The sequence below is a fragment of the Salmo trutta genome, chromosome 12 (genome assembly GCF_901001165.1).
Source record: "Salmo trutta chromosome 12, fSalTru1.1, whole genome shotgun sequence".
NCBI classification, from domain to species: Eukaryota; Metazoa; Chordata; class Actinopteri; order Salmoniformes; family Salmonidae; genus Salmo; species Salmo trutta.
This window is the reverse complement of record NC_042968.1, coordinates 69,553,983-69,575,835: the sequence shown is the minus strand read 5'-3', so window position 1 is coordinate 69,575,835 and position 21,853 is coordinate 69,553,983. Positions and strand designations below refer to the sequence as shown.

General features: G+C 47.6%; 1 protein-coding gene across 1 annotated transcript in view; it reads right to left on the bottom strand.

Annotated features, from left to right (window-relative positions):
• The window catches only part of LOC115204080 (dynamin-1), a gene marked incomplete in the record, with an annotated part of 71,458 nt that overhangs the window by 36,822 nt on the left and 12,783 nt on the right, over window positions 1–21,853 (bottom strand). Inside the window, 8 exon segments of the mRNA XM_029769379.1 lie at window positions 13–80; window positions 1,137–1,272; window positions 1,849–1,991; window positions 4,120–4,280; window positions 5,284–5,382; window positions 5,632–5,835; window positions 6,351–6,500; window positions 19,969–20,042. Coding sequence (XP_029625239.1) covers window positions 13–80; window positions 1,137–1,272; window positions 1,849–1,991; window positions 4,120–4,280; window positions 5,284–5,382; window positions 5,632–5,835; window positions 6,351–6,500; window positions 19,969–20,042 — 1,035 coding nt within the window.

The following is a 21,853-nucleotide window of genomic DNA, read 5'->3' as shown; positions in this document are numbered from 1 at the left end:
GAAGGACGTTGCCTAATGCCGTGGATGTTCTTAATGGCGTAGCTGATCTCCTTGCGAAGCTCCTTTTCGTTAAACTCCATCTGTACGGACACAGAAAGGACACACACACACGCATTAAATACCACAGAGATAGAGTTAGAAGGTCCCTTGTATCCACTGAGTGGCTCTGAACATCGAACAGAATATTATTCACAGGAGCACATTTACAACAACAACAAACCTTCAGACTAAGTACTAACACTGCTTAGTTATTCCATTCAGTCTGACACCTCTGTTAATCATTTGATATGACACAGCTATACCATGAGTGTATGATGACAGACAGTCTGACTGTGCGATGTTTAACGACTGAGACTGTAGTCTGGCCCCAGCAGGCCCAGATCCTGTGGCCAAGGCCAAACAGAATGTTTTACTGTGAAGGGAGGGAGGGAGGGAGGGAGGGAGGGAGGGAGGGAGGGAGGGAGGGAGGGAGGGAGGGAGGGAGGGAGGGAAGAATGTTTTCCTCATAAAGTCTCTGGGTTGGACCTCCCGAGTGGTGCAGTGGTCTAAGGCGTAACTACAGACCCAGGTTCAATCCCAGGCTGTGTCACAGCCGGCCGTGACCGGGAGACCAATGAGGTGGCGCACAATTGGCCCAGCGTTGTCCAGGTTTGGGGAGGGTTTGGCCGGCCGGGATTTCCTTGTCCCATCGTGCTCTAGCGACTCCTTTTGGCGGGCCGGGCAGCTCCAATCTGACTTCGGTCGCCAGCAGAACGTTGTTTCCACCGACACATTGGTGCGGCTGGCTTTCCCGGGTTAAGCGTGCATTGTGACAAGAAGCAGTGCGGCTTGGCAGGGTCATGTTTCGGGGGACGCACGGCTCTCAACCTTCGTCTCTACCGAGTCCGTAGGGGAGTTGCAGCGATGAGACAAGACTACCAATTGGATATCACGGAATTGGGGAGAAAAAGGGTGAAAGTAAAAAATAAAAATAAAAAATAATTATTATTATAATTATAATAAAGTCTCTGGGTTATGGTCGATCCACAGCCCTGTCTGTCTCAAGAGTTAGGAGAGCGGGGGCCCTGGTAAGAGACACACACACATACAGTACAGTACACATACAGTACAGTACACATACAGTACAGTACACACACCTTGACCAGCTCGAATGGGAAGCGCTCGTGGAAGATGCGGTTGATCCTGGCTCCGCCTGACAGCTCTGCTGTGTCGATCTGGTCCCCAGAGCCCTCGATACGCTTCTCAAAGTCCACTGAGAACTGCTGCACCATCCTGGAGAGTAAAGGATACAGGGATAAGGGAGTTAGACGTGTGTGTGTGTGTCAAATCAAATTTTATTTGTCACGTGAGCTGAATACAACAGGTGTAGATCTTACCGTGAAATGCTTTCTTGCAAGCCCTTAACCAACAATGCAGTTCAAGAAATATAGTTAAGAAAGTATTTACTAAATAAAGTAAAATATCAAATCATATCAAAAAGCAACATAAGAAAATGACATCGACAAAAAAATGACAACAACAACGAGGCTATATACAGGTCAGTCGAGGTCATTTGTAAAGTGACTATGCATAGATAATAAACAGCGAGTAGCAGCAGTGTAAAAACAAAGGGGGCGGGGGGGGCAATGTAAATAGTCTGGGTGGCCATTTGAAGAATTGTTCAGCAGTCTTATGGCTTGGGGGTAAAAGCTGTTTAGAAGCCTCTTGGACCTAGACTTGGCGCTCTGGTACCGCTTCCCGTGCGGTAGCAGATAGGACAGTCTATGACTTGGGTGACTGGAGTCTTTTTTTGTGCGTCTGTATGTGTGTGCATGCATGCCATCGTGCGTACTTGTGTGTCCTACTTACTGCAGCAGGGCCTTGGTCTTGCGGGAGGGGTCGTCAGGTCTGAAGTTCTTGTACTCCTCCACCTCCTTTTCTATAGACAGCAGCTGGCTCTGCAGCTTGGCCCGCAGCCCCGGCAGAGTGTCCCGGATGTGATTGGTCAGTTGCTGCGGAGTGCAAGGTCCTCAGTGTGGGTTATGACATGCGACGGAAGAGAATACAGTGATCTAGCATACCAGCCTACTACCGTTCTGCTCCCTTATCTCCAGTGGATATTATAAACTCGTCGAAAGCATCAAAATGCATCATGTGGACGGCTCATCTGGTAGAAGACTTCTCTGAAGGCTATACAAATTAACTGAAAAGATACATATAGTGACCGCTAAAATAATATTCCTACTATGCCCTTTGGTGATGATTGAGGGATTTGAACCACAGATCAAGACAGTATTAGTGTTCCCCTCCACACACACACACACACACACACACACACACACACACACACACACACACACACACACACACACACACACACACACACACACACAAAGGAGGACTGACCTGGTTGAGTGTTTTCTGTAGGCAGGGGACTGACCTGGTTGAGTGTTTTCTGTAGGTAGGGGACTGACCTGGTTGAGTGTTTTCTGTAGGTAGGGGACTGACCTGGTTGAGTGTTTTCTGTAGGTAGGGGACTGACCTGGTTGAGGGTTTTCTGTAGGTAGGGGACTGACCTGGTTGAGTGTTTTCTGTAGGCAGGGGACTGACCTGGTTGAGTGTTTTCTGTAGGTAGGGGACTGACCTGGTTGAGTGTTTTCTGTAGGTAGGGGACTGACCTGGTTGAGGGTTTTCTGTAGGTAGGGGACTGACCTGGTTGAGTGTTTTCTGTAGGTAGGGGACTGACCTGGTTGAGTGTTTTCTGTAGGTAGGAGACTGACCTGGTTGAGTGTTTTCTGTAGGTAGGGGACTGACCTGGTTGAGTGTTTTCTGTAGGTAGGGGACTGACCTGGTTGAGTGTTTTCTGTAGGTAGGGGACTGACCTGGTTGAGGGTTTTCTGTAGGTAGGGGACTGACCTGGTTGAGTGTTTTCTGTAGGTAGGGGACTGACCTGGTTGAGTGTTTTCTGTAGGTAGGGGACTGACCTGGTTGAGTGTTTTCTGTAGGTAGGGGACTGACCTGGTTGAGTGTTTTCTGTAGGCAGGGGACTGACCTGGTTGAGTGTTTTCTGTAGGTAGGGGACTGACCTGGTTGAGTGTTTTCTGTAGGTAGGGGACTGACCTGGTTGAGGGTTTTCTGTAGGTAGGGGACTGACCTGGTTGAGTGTTTTCTGTAGGTAGGGGACTGACCTGGTTGAGTGTTTTCTGTAGGTAGGGGACTGACCTGGTTGAGTGTTTTCTGTAGGTAGGGGACTGACCTGGTTGAGGGTTTTCTGTAGGTAGGGGACTGACCTGGTTGAGTGTTTTCGGTAGGTAGGGGACTGACCTGGTTGAGTGTTTTCTGTAGGTAGGGGACTGACCTGGTTGAGTGTTTTCTGTAGGTAGGGGACTGACCTGGTTGAGGGTTTTCTGTAGGTAGGGGACTGACCTGGTTGAGTGTTTTCTGTAGGTAGGGGACTGACCTGGTTGAGTGTTTTCTGTAGGTAGGGGACTGACCTGGTTGAGTGTTTTCTGTAGGTAGGGGACTGACCTGGTTGAGGGTTTTCTGTAGGTAGGGGACTGACCTGGTTGAGTGTTTTCGGTAGGTAGGGGACTGACCTGGTTGAGTGTTTTCTGTAGGTAGGGGACTGACCTGGTTGAGGGTTTTCTGTAGGTAGGGGACTGACCTGGTTGAGTGTTTTCTGTAGGCAGGGGACTGACCTGGTTGAGTGTTTTCTGTAGGTAGGGGACTGACCTGGTTGAGTGTTTTCTGTAGGTAGGGGACTGACCTGGTTGAGTGTTTTCTGTAGGTAGGGGACTGACCTGGTTGAGTGTTTTCTGTAGGTAGGGGACTGACCTGGTTGAGTGTTTTCTGTAGGCAGGGGACTGACCTGGTTGAGTGTTTTCTGTAGGTAGGGGACTGACCTGGTTGAGTGTTTTCTGTAGGTAGGGGACTGACCTGGTTGAGGGTTTTCTGTAGGTAGGGGACTGACCTGGTTGAGTGTTTTCTGTAGGTAGGGGACTGACCTGGTTGAGTGTTTTCTGTAGGTAGGGGACTGACCTGGTTGAGTGTTTTCTGTAGGTAGGGGACTGACCTGGTTGAGTGTTTTCGGTAGGTAGGGGACTGACCTGGTTGAGTGTTTTCTGTAGGTAGGGGACTGACCTGGTTGAGTGTTTTCTGTAGGTAGGGAGTGCCCATCCGTTCAGCCAGGTGTCTGTATCCAGGATGGGTCAGGAAGAACTTCCTCTCTGCAGCCATGGCCGCTGTGATGTCCTTCTTCCCATCAATGTCCTTCTGACTCCTGTTCACCACACCAATGTAACCTGGGACAGAGAGAGAGGTCAGCTGATAGTGGACACATCCGGATGCAAAGATAGGCACAATGTTGTTTTGTGGAGAGAAAAAAAGAAAGGAAAGTTTGTTAGGGTAATTATTATTCTTTTTCGTGTGGGTGAGATTTTATTTCTTGTTTGTTTGCCTGTCTGGGTTTACCACACTGGGTAGCGGGCCAAAGGAGGAGGGGAGTTCTGGGGGAAGTGTGGAGGGTAATCTGGGGGTCCATGAAGTTACCCACATCCCTATTGTGGGATGGTTATTGTAACAGCTGTCGATTGTACTACATGCCTGCATATCCTGCTATGACTGAAAACAAATAAAGAATGGCAGCCACATGGGCAAGAGGGATCACATATCCCCATCTAGTTAAGTTTTCTCATGTATTTCTCTGTTAAGCAGTATGTCTTGCTCTATAACCTTTTGGACTGAACGCCAGTAGCCTTGTAAATATGCTAGTGGTTTAACATGGGGCCTTCCAACACGGGAGAGTGACAGATGCAGAGAAGGCAGAGACAAAGGACATGGAAAACGTTCAGAAGCACATGCCTGGGTTCTAACCAAGCGCCAGTGGAAAACGGCACATCAGCGGATTGCATTAGGGTTTCCGACAAATATATTTTATTGCAAAGAAAATAACAGATGTTTTTTCCAGATGTGTCACCGAAATCAAGACATTGTTTTTGTCCACCTTTCTCTCTAACTCACTTTTTCTTTTCTTCACTCTCCTCCTCCCCCCCCCTCTCTCTCCCTCTCTCCCTCTCTCTCGCTCTCTTTCCATCACCCTCCTCCTGTCTACCTCTCTCTAGGCTGTTGCAGAGAGCAACATAACTAGATAACCACTAGAGGGAAGCACTGAGACAGTGTGTGTGTGTGTGTGTGTGTGTGTGTGTGTGTGTGTGTGTGTGTGTGTGTGTGTGTGTGTGTGTGTGTGTGTGTGCGCGTGTGCGTGTGCGTGTGCGTGTGCGTGTGTGTGTGTGTGAGTAGTCTCACCTCTACGCAGTGGGAGCAGCTTATTCTCCAGAATTTCTCTGGCGTCAGTCCCCTCATCCATCAGATCCAGCTTGGTGATCACACCAATGGTTCGCTGACCTGGTCACACACACACACACACACACACACACACACACACACACACACACACACACACACACACACACACACACACACACACACACACACACACTACATTAACAAAGTCCAGATCTGAGCTGTAGGTAGGTTCAATTGCAGCCTTGTCTTACTGTTCTGTCACAACTTAATGGTGAATGATACTGAGAGCACAGATGAAAGCAGAAGGCCTACAGTTCCTGCCTTTAACCTCTTGTTAATCTCACCCACCCTGTGGGTCGACTTCTTTGGCAATCTTCAGAGCATCCGAGTTGGCCAGATCAGAGTTGGCTGGGGAGACAGCCAGCAGCAGACAGTTGTCCTTGGTCACAAACTGATACAACATGTCTCTGATCTGCTGCTCAATGTCCGCAGGCTGGTCCCCTACTGGGACCTTGGTCATCCCTGGCAAGTCCACCAGAGTCAGATTCAGGACTAGGGGAGAGAGGGGAGAGAGAAGGGGAGAGAGGGGTAAAGGGAGAGAGGGGAGAGAGGGGAGAACAGAGAGGAGAGAGAGGTGAAAGGCAGAGGGGATAGAAGGGGAGGGTAGAGGGGAAAGGGGAAGAGAGTGTGGAGAGGGGAGAGTGGGGAGAGAGGAGAGGGTAGAGAGGTGGAGACAGAGAGAGATTTGTAAATATGATATCAGATCCGATGAATGATACTAACCTCGAAAATAAAATACTATATGATATAATTAATAGTACCTGATTGAGACTCACTATACAACAACCAACTTTGGGCCCTGGCTATAAAATAAAACTTGGTTGCCAGTTTTGACCAATAGGGAATAGGGAAACTTGATTCACCAAATTCTGTGTATAGAATTAAGATACTTGTATTCCATTTTATAAAGTTAAACTACTCTTTCCTACAATCAAAGTATTATGAGTGTCGCCATGGTAGTTCTGCCAAGTTGCCCAAGTGCCAAGATGCCAGATCTGCGTCCTCACCATGTGGGGAGTAGACCCTGAGATTTATTGGCACAGGTGAGATTCCCTTATTCTGCCCAGTGATGCGATCCGTCTCCGCCTCGATCTCCCCACGAACCTCATCGAAGTCTGTGAACTTCTTCCCCTTACAGTGAAGGAACTCAGCATATTCTGCAGGAGTAGAGGGGGACAGAGAAGAAGAGAGGAAAGGAAAGGAGGCGTGAGGATAACAAAATAATTCAAGAACAATGACAAAAACAGGACACCGTTTTTGGCAGTTTGAACGGAAATGAGGACAGTTGTTCTGTCATATCTTTACTTTTCATCACTCTCAGTTTGAAAGAAAATGTAGCAACACTAGATGGCACTATTGATGAAACTGTGAGACAGACACAGACCTTGTAATGATCCTAAAATAATTAGAAGCCCATTTTGTCCAATTGGTAATACAGGATATGAATAAGGCCTTATATGTAAACCCCGCCGCTAACAGGTGACCATGGTTGGTCTTGACAGTTGATGAGATTGGTGTTTTGTTTATTTAGTTTGCAAAGGGATTATTTAGAATATACCTCTCCAATGACTTTGGGAAGGCTATACATTACTTGAGCATTAAAGACTGAACCAGGTTTTCCTCTAGGACAGTTTGGTTTTCATGAACCTTAAAATATACATTGAAATGCTGTAATATACAGTAAATGCAATACAGCTGCAAACTGGGTTTCAAAAAATGAATAAAGCAACACCTCACAGCACAACGCCTCTCGCCCATGTGACCAAATGTTTGTTTGTATGTACGGACATGTATGTGTAATTAATAGACGCACACACACACACACACTACACATGTGTATGTACGGACATGTATGTGTAATTAATAGACGCACACACACACTACACATGTGTATGTACGGACATGTATGTGTAATTAATAGACTCACACACACACACACACACTACACATGTGTATGTACGGACATGTATGTGTAATTGATAGATGCACACAGACACACACACACTCCAACACACACACTACACATGTGTATGTACGGACATGTATGTGTAATTAATAGACGCACACACACACACACTACACGTGTATGTACGGACATGTATGTGTAATTAATAGACGCACACACACACACACTACACATGTGTATGTACGGACATGTATGTGTAATTAATAGACTCACGCACACACACACACTACACATGTGTATGTACGGACATGTATGTGTAATTGATAGATGCACACAGACACACACACTCCAACACACACACTACACATGTGTATGTACAGACATGTATGTGTAATTGATAGATGCACACAGACACACACACTCCAACACACACACTACACATGTGCATGTACGGACATGTATGTGTAATTGATAGATGCACACACACACACACACTCTAACACACACACTACACATGTGTATGTACGGACATGTACAGTGCATTCGGAAAGTATTCAGACCACTTGACTTTTTCCATATTTTGTTACATGACAGCCTTAATGAAAAATGTATTAAATATTGTTTTTCCCTCATCAATCTACACACAATACCCCATAACGACAAAGCGAAAACAGTTTTTTAAAATGTTTGCAAATACTTATTCTTATACTTATACAGGTGCTTCTACACCTGCATTGCTTGCTGTTTGGGGTTTTAGACTGGGTTTCTGTACAACACTTTGTGACATCAGCTTATGTAAGAAGGGCTTTATAAATACATTTGATTGAATTTGATTGATTGACTTATTTACATAAGTATTCAGACCCTTTGCTTTGCGACTCGGAATTGAGATCAGGTGCATTCTGTTTCCATTGATCATCCTTGAGATGTTTCTACAACTTGATTGGAGTCCACCTGTGGTACATTCAATTGATTGGACATTATTTGGAAAGGCACACACCTGTCAATATAAGGTCCCACAGTTGGCAGTGTATGTCAGAGCAAAAACCAAGCCATGGTCGAAGGAATTGTCTGTAGAGATCCGAGACAGGATTGTGTCGAGGCACAGATCTGGGGAAGGATACCAAAAAATGTCTGCAGCATTGAAGCTCCCCAAGAACACAGTGGCCTCCATCATTCTTAGAAGATTGGAACCGCCAAGACTCTTCCTAGAAGGGCCTTGGTTAGGGAGGTAACCAAGAACCCGATAGTCAATCTGACAGAGCTGCAGAGTTCCTCTGAGGAGATGGGGGATACTTCCAGAAGGACAACAATCTCTGCAGCACTCTACCAATCAGGCCTTAGTGGTAGAGTGGCAAGACGGAAGCCACTCCTCAGCAAAAGGCACATGACAGCCCGCTTTGAGTTTGCCAAAAGGCACCTAAAGACTCTAAAGACTCCATGAGAAACAAGATTCTCTGGTCTGATGAAACCAAGACAAAACTCTTTGGCAAAGTACAGAGAAATCCTTGATGAAAACCTGCTCCAGAGCGCTCAGGACCTGTCACGACTTCCTCCGAAGCCGGTCCCTCTCCTTGTTCGGGCGACGTTCGACGTCGCCGGTCTTCTAGCCATTGCCGATCCACCTTTCATTTTCCATTTGTTTTGTCTTGTCTTCCCACACACCTGGTTTCAATTCCATCATTACATGTTGTGTGAACCTTCTGTTCACCCCCAAGTCCTTGTCCGGAATTGTTTATTGTAGTGCTTGTGCACGTTATGCTGGTATGTGACGGGTTTTACCCATTGATTTATTTGTACTGTTTATGGTGGTTTTATTTATTAAACTGCGCCATTGTAAATCAGTTTTGCTCTCCTGCGCCTGACTTCTCTGTCACCAGTACGCACCCCTTGCAGAATTCCGGACCCAACTTATTGAGTCAGCAGGAGCAGGTACCCCAGGTATAGGGTTGGAGGAGCACGTCCGGGAGCACGCAGCAATGCTCCACCATCTTGGCACCGCCATGGACCGCGTTGTTCAGACAATGGACTGCTGGGAGAGACAGGGAGTTCTCCCAGCGCCTCCACCAGCACAGCCGGGGTCTCTACTACGCGCCCCTCCTTCTCCTGGTCCCAGTGGGATTCGTCTCTCCCTTCCCCAGGAATATGATGGGACGGCTGCGAATTGCCAGGGGTTCCTCTTGCAGCTGGACTTATACCTGGCAACCATCCACCCGGCTCCTTCGGGCCGTGAGAGGGTGTCCGCCCTCGTCTCGTGCCTCACCGGGAAAGCCCTGGAGTGGGCCAACGCCGTGTGGAGAGAGGGAGATGCGGGGTTGGACCAGTTTGAGGAGTTCACCCGCCGCTTCTGGGCGGTCTTCGACCACCCGCCCGAGGGTAGAGCGGCGGGTGAGCGCCTCTTCTATCTGAGGCAGGGGACGAGGAGCACCCAGGAGTTCGCCCTGGAGTTTCGGACCCTGGCTGCCGGCGCGGGATAGAACAACAGGGCCCTGATCGACCATTATTGCTGCAGTTTGTGCGAGGACGTCCGTCAGGAGTTGGCCTGCAGAGACACCACCCTCACGTTCGACCAGCTGGTGGACCTGTCCATCCGGCTGGATAATCTGCTGGCTACCCGCGGACGTTCAGATCGGGGTCTGTTGGTTCCATCCCCCCCGCACCCCCACTCCGATACCCATGGAGCTGGGAGGGGCGGTGCGTAGGGACACCTGAGGGGGTTCCAGCTTGTGCACCATCTGTGGCCGCAGAGATCACACTGCCGGTCGGTGCTGGGTTGGTTCCTCTGGGTATCGTGGCAGGGCGCTCTGGCGTCACCCCAGGTGAGCCGGCATCATTCTCACCCAGAGCCATCTTTCGCACATATGTTTGTGTATGTCACTTTTCCTGAGTTTTCCCCGCATTCCCAGCATAAGGCGCTCGTCGATTCAGGCGCGGCTGGGAATTTTATAGATAGAGCGTTCGCCCATAGTTTAGGGATCCCCATTGTTCCCGTGGCTGTGCCCTTCCCCGTTCACGCCTTAGATAGTTGACCATTAGGGCCAGAGTTGATCAGGGAGGCCACCGCTCCTCTGGGCATGGTGACGCAGGGGGTCACAAGGAGAGAATTAGTCTCTTCCTTATTGACTCTCCTGCGTTTCCCATGGTGCTAGGCCTACCCTGGTTAGCTTGTCATGACCCCACTGTTTCTTGGGCACAGAGGGCTCTCACGGGGTGGTCGCGAGAGTGCTCAGGGAGGGGCTTAGGGGTTTCCGTTGGTGCTACTACGATGGAAAGTCCAGACCAGGTCTCCACCGTGCGCATTCCCCCTGAATATGCCGATTTGGCTCTCGCCTTCTCCAAAAAGAAGGCGACTCAATTACCACCCCATCGACAGGGCAATTGCGCGATAAATCTCCTGGTAGACTCTGCACTTCCCAGGAGTCACGTGTATCCCCTCTCACAGTCGGAGACGGAGGCTATGGAAACATATGTCTCCGAATCCCAGCGTCAGGGGTACATTCGGTCCTCCACTTCACCCGCCTCCTCAAGTTTCTTTTTTGTGAAGAAGAAGGAGGGAGGTCTGTGCCCGTGTATTGACTATCGGGGTCTGAACCAGATCACTGTGAGGTATAGTTACCCGCTACCGCTCAGAGCCACAGCGATTGAATCAATGCACTGGGCGTGCTTCTTTACCAAACTAGATCTCAGGAGCGCTTACAACCTGGTGCATATCCGGGAGGGAGGCGAGTGGAAGACGGCTTTCAGTACCACCTCAGGGCACTATGAGTACCTCGTCATGCCGTACGGGTTGATGAATGCGCCATCAGTCTTCCAGACCTTTGTAGATGAGATTTTCAGGGACCTACACGGGCAGGGTGTAGTGGTGTATATTGATGACATTCTTAAATACTCCACTACACACGCCGAGCATGTGTGCCTGGTACGCAGGGTGCTTGGTCGCCTGTTGGAGCATGACCTGTACGTCAAGGCTGAGAAGTGCCTGTTCTTCCAGCAGTCCGTCTCCTTCCTAGGGTACCGCATTTCCACCTCAAGGGTGGAGATGGAGAGTGACCGCATTTCAGCCGTGCGTAATTGGCCGACCCCCACCACAGTAAAGGAGGTACAGCGGTTCTTAGGGTTTGCCAACTATTACCAGAGGTTTATCTGGGGTTTTGGTCAGGTAGCGGCTCCCATTACCTCACTGCTGAAGGGGGGCCCGGTGCATTTGCAGTGGTCGGCTGAGGTGGTTAGGGCTTTTGGTCACCTGAGGGCTCTGTTTACCTCGGCTCCCGTGCTGGCCCATCCGGATCCCTCTTTGGTGTTCATAGTGGAGGTGGACACATCCGAGGCTGGGATAGGAGCTGTGCTCTCTCAGCGCTCGGGTACGCCACCGAAGCTCCGCCCCTGTGCCTTCTTCTTGAAGAAACTCAGCCCAGCGGAGCGAAACTATGATGTGGGGGACCGGGAGCTGTTGGCTGTCGTCAAGGCTTTGAAGGCGTGGAGACATTGGCTTGAGGGGGCTAAACACCCTTTCCTCCTCTGGACTGACCACCGCAATCTGGAGTACATCCGGGCAGCGAGGAGATTGAACCCTCGCCAGGCAAGGTGGGCCATGTTTTTCACCTGTTTTGTGTTTACCCTTTCCTACAGACCAGGCTCCCAGAACGTGAAGGCAGATGCATTGTCCCGGCTTTATGACACAGAGGAGCGGCCCATGGATCCCACTCCCATACTTCCCACCTCCTGCCTGGTGGCGCCGGTAGTGTGGGAGCTGGACACGGACATTGAGCAGGCGTCACATGCAGAGCCCGCTCCCGTCCAGTGTCCCGCTGGGCATCTGTACATCTCGTCTGCTGTTCGTGACCGGTTGATGTATTGGGCCCACACGTCACCCTCCTCTGGTCATCCTGGGATCAGTCGGACAGTGCGCTGTTTGAGCGGGAGGAACTGGTGGACTACCTTGGCTAAGGACGTGCGGGTTTATGTCTCCTCCTGCTCGGTGTGAGCCCAGTGTAAGGCTCCTAGGCACCTGCCCAGAGGGAAGCTACACCCCTTACCCGTTCCACAACGGCCTTGGTCGCACCTGTCAGTGGATTTTCTAACCGATCTCCCCCCTCACAGGGTAACACCGCGATCCTGGTTGTTGTGGATCGGTTCTCGAAGTCCTGTTGTCTCCTCCCTCTGCCCGGTCTCCCTACGGCCTTACAGACTGCGGAGGCCTTGTTTACACACGTCTTCTGACACTATGGGGTGCCTGAGGATATAGTGTCTGATCAAGGTCCCCAATTCACGTCTAGGGTCTGGAAGGCGTTCATGGAACGTCTGGGGGTCTCGATCAGCCTTACTTCAGGGTTTCACCCCGAGAGTAATGGGCAGGTGGAGAGAGTAAACCAGGATGTGGGCAGGTTTCTGCGGTCCTATTGCCAGGACCGGCCGGGGGAGTGGGCGGCGTTCGTGCCCTGGGTCGAGATGGTACAGAACTCGCTTCGCCACTCCTCCACTAACCTCTCTCCTTTCCAGTGCGTACTGGGGTACCAGCCGGTTCTGGCGCCTTGGCATCAGAGTCAGACCGAGGCTCCTGCGGTGGACGACTGGTTCCGGCAAGCGGAGGAGACATGGGAAGCTCTCCGTGTTCACCTTCAGTGGGCCGTGCTTTGCCAAAAAGAGAACGCAGACCACCACCGCAGTGAAGCGGGTCTGGCGCTCGACCCAAAACCTGCTCCTCCGCCTGCCTTGCCAGAAGCTGGGTCCGCGGTTTGTTGGGCCATTTAAAGTCCTGAGGAGAGTCAACGAGGTTTGTTATAGGTTACAGCTTCCCCCCGATTACCATATTAACTCCTCGTTCCATGTGTCTCTCCTCAGGCCGGTGGTGGCTGGCCCGCTCCAGGAGTCTGAGGTGCGAGAGGTTCCTCCACCCCCTCTGGACATCGAGGGGGCCTCGGCGTACTCTGTTCGCTCCATACTGGATTCGAGGCGTCGAGCGAGGGGCCTTCAGTATCTCGTGGAGTGGGAGGGGTACGGTCCGGAGGAAAGGTGCTGGGTTCCGGTCGAGGACGTGTTGGACCCTTTAATGCTGTAGGAGTTCCACCGTCTTCGTCCGGAACGCCCTGCGCCTCGCCCTCCTGGTCGTCCCCGAGGCCGGTGTCGACGTGCTGCTGGAGCCGCGCGTCAAGGGGGGGTACTGTCACGACTTCCTCCAAAGCCGGTCCCTCTCCTTGTTCGGGCGACGTTCGGCGGTCGACGTCACCGGTCTTCTAGCCATCGCCGATCCACCTTTCATTTTCCATTTGTTTTGTCTTGTCTTCCCACACACCTGGTTTCAATTCCATCATTACATGTTGTGTATTTAACCCTCTGTTCCCCCATGTCCTTGTCCGGAATTGTTTATTGTAGTGCTTGTGCACGTTATGCTGGTGTGTGATGGGCTTTACCCAATGATTTATTTGTACTGTTTACGGTGGTTTTATTTATTAAACTGCGCCGTTGTAAGTCAGTTTTGCTCTCCTGTGCCTGACTTCTCTGCCGCCAGAACGCACCCCTTACAGGACCTCAGACTGGGACGAAGGTTCACCTTCCAACAGGACAACGACCCTAAGCACATAGCCAAGACAACGCAGGAGTGGCTTCGGGACATGTCTCTGAATGTCCTTGAGCGGCCCAGCCAGAGCCAGACTTACACCCGATCTAACATCTCTGGAGAGACCTGAAAATAGCTTTGCAGCAACGCTCCCCATCCAATCTGACAGAGCTTGAGAGGATCTGCAGAGAGGAATGGGAGAAACCCCCCAAATACAGGTTGTCAGGGGCGTCGTAAAGGACAGCCCAAGGAGCAGTGGGTATCGTGCTCATATCCTTTTTTTATTACAAAATAAACCAACGCCAAACAACAGTTCCGTAAGGACACAAGGACTATACAAAAACAACCACCCACAAAGCCCAAAGGAAAACAGGCTGCCTAAGTATGGTTTCCAATCAGAGACAATGAAAGACACCTGCCTCTGATTGGAAACCACACTCGGCCAAACCTGGAAAACGGAACATAGAAAATGAAAACTAGAACCAAAATCCCCTAGACCAAAAACCCCAAAACACACAAAACAAACACCCCGTGCCACGCCCTGACCAACTATAATGACAAAAGACCCCTTTACTGGTAACCCCCCCCCCCAAAGGTGCAGACCCCGACTGCACCTCAAAACAAAAAAAACTCACAAAACAACCCCAAACCTAAAGGGAGGGAAGGGAGGGTGACCACCGTCAAAGACGGTCCCTGTGCTACACCCCCCCTTCCCAATCCTCCCACTACGGAGGTGGCTCTGGCTCTGGGCGTAGCTCCCGTTCAGAAGACTCTGGGCTGCGCGGCATCGCTAGAGGCCCCGGGCTGAGAGGCGTCGCTGGAGGCCCCGGGCTGAGAGGCGTCGCTGGAGGCCCCCGGCTGAGAGGCGTCGCTGGAGGCCTCCGGCTGAGAGGCGTCGCTGGAGGCCCCCGGCTGAGAGGCGTCGCTGGAGGCCCCGGGCTGAGAGGTGTCGCTGGAGGCTCCTGGCTGAGGATCATCGCTGGAGGCTCCGGGCTGAGGAGCAAACCAAAATCCCCTAGACCAAAAACCCCAAAACACACAAAACAAACACCCCCTGCCACGCCCTGACCAACTATAATGACAAAAGACCCCTTTACTGGTCAGGACGTGACACAGGTGTGCCAAGCTTGTAGCGTCATACCCAAGAAGAGTTAAGGCTTTAATCGCTGCCAAAGGTGCTTCAACAAAGTGCTGAGTATAGGATCAGAATACTTATATAAATGTGATATTTCCATTGTTTATTTTGACAAAATTTGCAAACATTTTGATAAACCTGTTTTTCCTTTATTGATGAGAAAAAAATACAATTTAATCCATTTTAGAATAAGGCTGTAACGTAACAAGATGTGGAAAACGTCAAGAGGTCTGAATACGTTCTGAATGCACTGTATGTATAATTCATAGATGCACACACTACACACACCCACACATCATTATTATTTAGTTTTTTTTCTTTTTTTATTGTGTACATTTGTGTCTTTCATTTTATTTTGTTTAGAAAAAAATTAATTGTAAAGTATTTTGCCTGTAAAGTTTCTTTCCTTATGTGTCAGACCCCAGTAAGACTCGTTGTCACCATTGCTGGCCTTCTAGGCAGAGTTGCAAAGAAAAAAACATATCTCAGACTGGCCAACAAAAATAAAAGATTAAGATGGGCAAAAGAACACAGACACTGGACAGAGGAACTCTGCCTAGAAGGCCAGCATCCCTGAGTCGCCTCTTCACTGTTGACGTTGAGGCCGGTGTTTTGCGGTTACTATTTAATGAAGCTGCTAGTTTCTCAAACTAGACACTGTAATGTACTTGTCCTCTTGCTCAGTTGTGCACCGGGGCCTCCAACTCCTCTTTCTATTCTAGTTAGAGCCAGTTTGCACAGTTCTGTGAAGGGAGTAGTTCACAGTGTTGTACGAGATCTTCAGTTTCTTGGCAATTTCTCGCATGGAATAGCCTTCATTTCTCAGAACAAGAATAGACTGATGAGTTTCAGAAGAAAGTCTTTGTTTCTGGCCATTTTGAGCCTGTAATCGAACTCGCAAATGCTGATGCTCCAGATACTCAACTAGTCTAAAGAAGGCCAGTTTTATTGCTTCTTTAATCAGGACAACAGTTTTCAGCTGTGCTAACATAATTGCAAAAGGGTTTTCTAATGATCAATTAGCCTTTTAAAATTATAAATTTGGATTAGCTAACACAACGTGCCACTGGAGCACAGGAGGGATGGTTGCTGATAATGGGCCTCCGTACACCTAAGTAGATATTCCATAAAAAATCTGCCATTTCCAGCTACAATAGTCATTTACAACATTAACAATGTCTACACTGTATTTCTGATCAATTTGATGTTATTTTAATGGACCAAAAAATTGCTTTTCTTTCAGAAACAAGGACATTTCTAAGTGAACACAAACTTTTGAATGGTAGTGTATATATATACATATTACAGTGATATGCTTAATTACAGGCTCTAACCAATAGTGCAAAAAATTTATTAGGTGAACAATAGGTAAGTAAAGAAATAAAACAACAGTAAAAAGACAGGCTATATACAGTAGCGAGGCTATAAAAGTAGCGAGGCTACATACAGACACCGGTTAGTCAGGCTGATTGAGGTAGTATGTACATGTAGATATGGTTAAAGTGACTATGCGTATATGATGAACAGAGTAGCAGTAGCATAAAAGAGGGGTTGGCGGGTGGGACACAATGCAGATAGCCAGGTTAGCCACTGTGCGGGAGCACTGGTTGGTTGGGCCAATTGAGGTAGTATGTACATGAATGTATAGTTCAAGTGACTATTACAGGCAGCAGCATAAAAGAGGGGTTGGGGGTGGGGGCACAATGCAAATAGTCCGGGTAGCCATTTCATTACCTGTTCAGGAGTCTTATGGCTTGGGGGTAAAAACTGTTGAGAAGCCTTTTTGTCCTAGACTTGGCACTCCGGTACCGCTTGCCATGCGGTAGTAGAGAGAACAGTCTATGACTGGGGTGGCTGGGGTCTTTGACAGTTTTTAGGGCCTTCCTCTGACACCGCCTGGTGTAGAGGTCCTGGATGCCAGGCAGCCTGGACCTCAGGAGCACTGGTGTGGTACACAGATGAGCAGCACTCCTTCACATTTTTACATTTGAGAATAGACGGGGCTGGTAAAACAATTCCTTGAAAATTAATTTGGATAAATTCCAAATAAATGATTTTTAATTACCACAAAAAATCCATGAAAAACAATAGAATGACAAACCAAATAAATATGTATGGTGGCCTAGAGGTATTCATACCCCTTGACTTATTCCACATTTTGTTGTGTTACAACCTGAATTCTAAATGGATGTAAATAAAATAATTAAATACAACATAATGACAAAGTGAAAATATGTTGGGTTTTTTTTTGCAAATTTATAGAAAATGAAATACAGAAATATCTTATTTACATAAGTATTCACACACCTGAGTCAATACATGTTAGAATCACCTTTGGCAGCAATTACAGCTGTGATTCTTTCTGGGTAAGTCTCTAAGAGCCTTACACACTTGGATTGTACAATATTTGCACATGATTCTTTTTAAATTCTATAAGCTCTGTCGAGTTGGCTGTTGGTCATTGCTAGACAGCCATCTTCACATCTTGCTATAGATTTTCAAGCTGATTAAAGTCAAAACTGTAACTAGGCCACTCAGGAACATTCAATGTCATCTTGGTAAGCAACTCCATTGTATATTTGGCCTTGTGTTTTAGGTTATTGTCTGTTGAAAGGTGAATTTGTCTCCCAGTGTTTGGAAAGCAGACCGAACCAGGTTTTCTAGGATTTTATCTGTGCTTAGCTCTATTCTGTTTCTTTTTATCCCAGAATACTCCCCATTCCTTGTCAATGAAAAGCATACCCATAACATGATGCAGCCACCACCAAAATATAAAGAATGGTACAAAGTGATGTGTTTTGTTGGATTTTCACCAAACATAACACTTTGTATTCACATCAAAAAGTTAATATCTTTGCCACATTTTTGTCAGTATTACTTTAGTGCCTTATTGCAAACAGGCTGTGTTTCGGAATATTTATATTCTGTACAGGCTTCCTTCTTTTCACTCTGTCATTTAGGTTAGTATTGTGGAGTAACTACAACTACAATCCATCCTCAGTTTTCTCCTATCACAGCCATTAAACTCTGTAACTGTTTTAAAGTCACCATTGGCCTCGTGGTGAAATCCCTGAGTGGTTTCCTTCGTCTATGACAACTGAGTTAGGAAGGACACCTGTATCTTTGTAGTGACTGGGTGTATTGATACAGCATCCAAAATGTAATTAATAACTTCACCATGCTCAAAGGGATATTCAATCTCAGTTTATTTTATTTTGACCCATCTACCAATAGGTGGCCTTCTTTGAGAGGCATTGGAAAACCTCCCTGGTCTTTGTGGTTGAATCTGTGTTTGAAATTCAATGCTCAACTAAGGGACCATACAGATAATTGTATGTGTGGGGTACAGAGGTGAGGTAGTCATTCAAAAATCATGTTAAACTATATTATTGCACACAGAGTGAGTCCATACAACTTATTATGTGATTTGTTATGCACCTTTTTACTCCTGAACTTATTTAGGCTTGTCATAACAAAGGGGTTGAATACTTATTGACTCAAGACATTTCAGCTTCTAATTTTTGATACATTTCTAAACATTTCTAAAAACATTTTTCCACCTTGACATTATGGGGTATTGTGGGTAGGCCAGTGACAACAAATCTCAATGTAAATTCAGGCTGTAGCACTGGGGTGTGAATACTTTCTAAAGGAACTGAAGGCAAATGGTGGTTTGTTCCCTGTCTTCTCTCTGGCGGTGGCGAGAATGATGAAGAACTATACAGGCTGCGTGTGCACAGTGGAGGCCCGGCGGCGGCTTGACCACTTTAGCCAGTCAGAAAATGGAAAAAAAATAAAAATTAACCGTGTGTCTGCATTGATGTTCATAAAACTCCTCTCTACTCTAACACAGCGGAACCCAGAATATATGTGGCCACTTGGCTACAGCGACACCATTCTCCCGAAGACACCCAAACCAGAGTGGCCACCGCAAAGCCCAAGGAGCCTGACCCTCTCTGGATGTTGCTGTAGCCCTGCTTGGAATATTTAGCCTACATTGGCTATTGGTTGAGGCGCAGGGCCCGTTCTAGCCTGGTATGACAGGATGGGCAATTGGAAATGTGAATTGGGCCAAGTTGGAGGTAATAATGCATTTAGGTTATAGGTTATTGAGCTGCATGAATACACCACACCAAAAGCTTGAGTATATGGCTGTTTTAAAATAAATGCACAGAGCTGTCCTTCACCTTTCCTTCAGCACCACAAGTTGGTTCAACTTCTTTAACATCATTGCGCGATCCTGGTGTTGTCCGTTCAGCACCACGAAGGACGCTCTAATTGCTTAAAATGGCATGTCATCAAGATCTGTTGGCTACTGCTAATAGTCAAACTCATCATGTAATAGTATTACTACTACAAATAGAAGATTATCACTTTTCACAGTGGTGCTCGTTTAGTAAAGTTAGATCAAAGCTGAATCAATGTCTTGCAAGATCACATAATGATTCATTTGCATTTTCCATAACATAGTAGGCCTATGACACTACTGTTACACCAACCACACCTCATTTGGAATGAGATTTTAGGATGGTTCGCTGAAGCTGAATAGTAAAAAAAAAAAAAAAAAGATCATGCACCAAATATCAACAGAGCACGCCACTAGGCAGGATGTACGCTTGAATGAAACAAAATACAAGAAAGGCTAATAGTGTTTTAACACCATCTGCTCTAATTCACTCACAAAACAGCCATTCAAGAATATATACATGCATATTACCATGAAACTGATTGAGATCAATCGAATGATTGGCATGGAGATGCAGTTTGGACGTTTCACCGGTAAAACGTGAATAATTATCATTCACAATTGAGAGTGATGATGGCAGACGATGCAATTGGAGGATGCATTTTATGCATATCCAATAATGATAGGCTATTCATTTGGCTATATCTTACGGTACAAACTTTGACTGAGAAAATGATTATGTCATATACAAAAACAATCGCTATCCCTCACCTAAAAAAATTGCACTACACCACTGCTCTGGAGAGGAGGCAGGTGGAAGGGAGGGATGGGGAAGAGTTTACCTGTGGGACAGTTGATCAGCTGGAGGACCAAGGGACGGCGGGTGACGATGCCAGAGCCACGGGGAAGGAAATCTCTGTAACACATGGGAGAGAGAAGTGAGAAAAGAACCATGGTTATGGAACCTCATAGAAAGTGGGACTGCGAGACATATTGAAGCTGAAAATGAACAGACTGTCACTGCAGTTTCTGTAAATGACTGTTGCCTTAAAGGCTTTGCTGCTTTTCAAGAAACACTTTCTATTCTACCTGGCAGTCTTTGTCTGGGATGCGATACAATCAGCTCTTTCTGAGAGTAGCCCACTTAAGAGCCTGTGTGAGGTTTGAGCATGCAGGGACTGATAAGCACTGGGCCAAGAGAGAGAGAGAGAGAGATGAAGAGAGATGGAGAAAGAGAAAGAGGGTTGGAGGAAGAGGGAGAAACAAAAGATTGCAGAGGGAGAACATTATTGAGAGGGTGAGGAAGGGAGAGAGCAGAGTACATAACAGAGAAAACAGAGAGAGAGAGAGAGAGAGAGAGAGAGAGAGAGAGGGTGCATAGAGGATGAGAGAGAGCAAGAGAAAGGGAGAGAGAGAGCTGTACTGTAGCTCTAGCACAGCTGAGGAGCACTCTCTTTCCTCAGCTCCATTGTCAGGTGGCAATCAGTGCCTTGCCAGTCAGGCCTGGGCCTTTAATGGATAAATCACTGGATAATCAGCACAATAATTGCAGGCTTTGTTCAAACAAGGGACAGCTAAAGTCAGTAGCCTGAGAGCCCACCCTTATCATGTGACAGTGGTGCTTCTGCAAGCCGAGAACAGGACTCTACATTCTGCGGGGTGTTTGCTGAAGAGCAACACCAATCTCATAGACAAAATCTTATTGGGACAAATATCCCACATAAAACAATTAATTCTCCATGGCATGGAGTGGTAAGAGAGATTAAATATTGCCTCATTTTTTTTTCTTCTGTAGTCTATTTCTGTCCTCCAGGACACACTCAATGTAAGCTCTTTAAGAGTGAGAGCAAGAGAGCGATACGAGTGTCTTCATCTGCCTCCAGCTATATGTGAGACTGGTAACATGCAGATGGTAAGGTACACAACATGGTCCTAAAGTGGCTGTGTGTGTGTGTGTGTGTGTGTGTGTGTGTGTGTGTGTGTGTGTGTGTGTGTGTGTGTGTGTGTGTGTGTGTGTGTGTGTGTGTGTGTGTGTGTGTGTGTGTGTGTGCGCGTGTGCGCGTGTGCGTGTGTGCGTGTGTGCGTGTGTGTGTGTGTGTGTGGGCGTCTGTGCGCGCGTCAGAACACACTACGTGTGTTTTCTTCTGAAGAATTCTGCCGACACTGCCTTCCGTAACGGCAGTAGCAGCCATGGTGACATTGTTTGTATATATGCTGTTACATAACCTGCTGACCTGACACTAGTCGTAGCTAATTCCCTTCCACCTGCGGTTCAGCAACAGGGGTCTAGAAGGGACATGCACCCAGATAGAATCTCATAGGGTCCTGTAAACCAAGAGCGTGTAGGCTACTACTGTTAAATACGTGTATGTGACCAATAACATTTGATTTGATTTGAATAGTAGTAGTGCCTGATCTCTTCATTGCATCACCACCATAGATTTTCACTTTACGGTGCTTGCGGGTCAATAGCAACCATGACTGAATATTGACCGACGATGATATTAGTTAAGCATGCTCAGTGGGTTACTAAATGGACAGCTTGCAAAGCTGCAGTTTATGAGAATATTTTCAGTTATGAATTACGATTGGCCAACTAAGAATAGTAGTCCGGCTAGCCACATAATGTGACTTCAGTTGTGGATATTACTATAACCAGAGCCACAGTGCTATCAGTTAATGAAGACCTGTTTGACCAGGGAGGAAGAGATTATGCTAATTGAACTG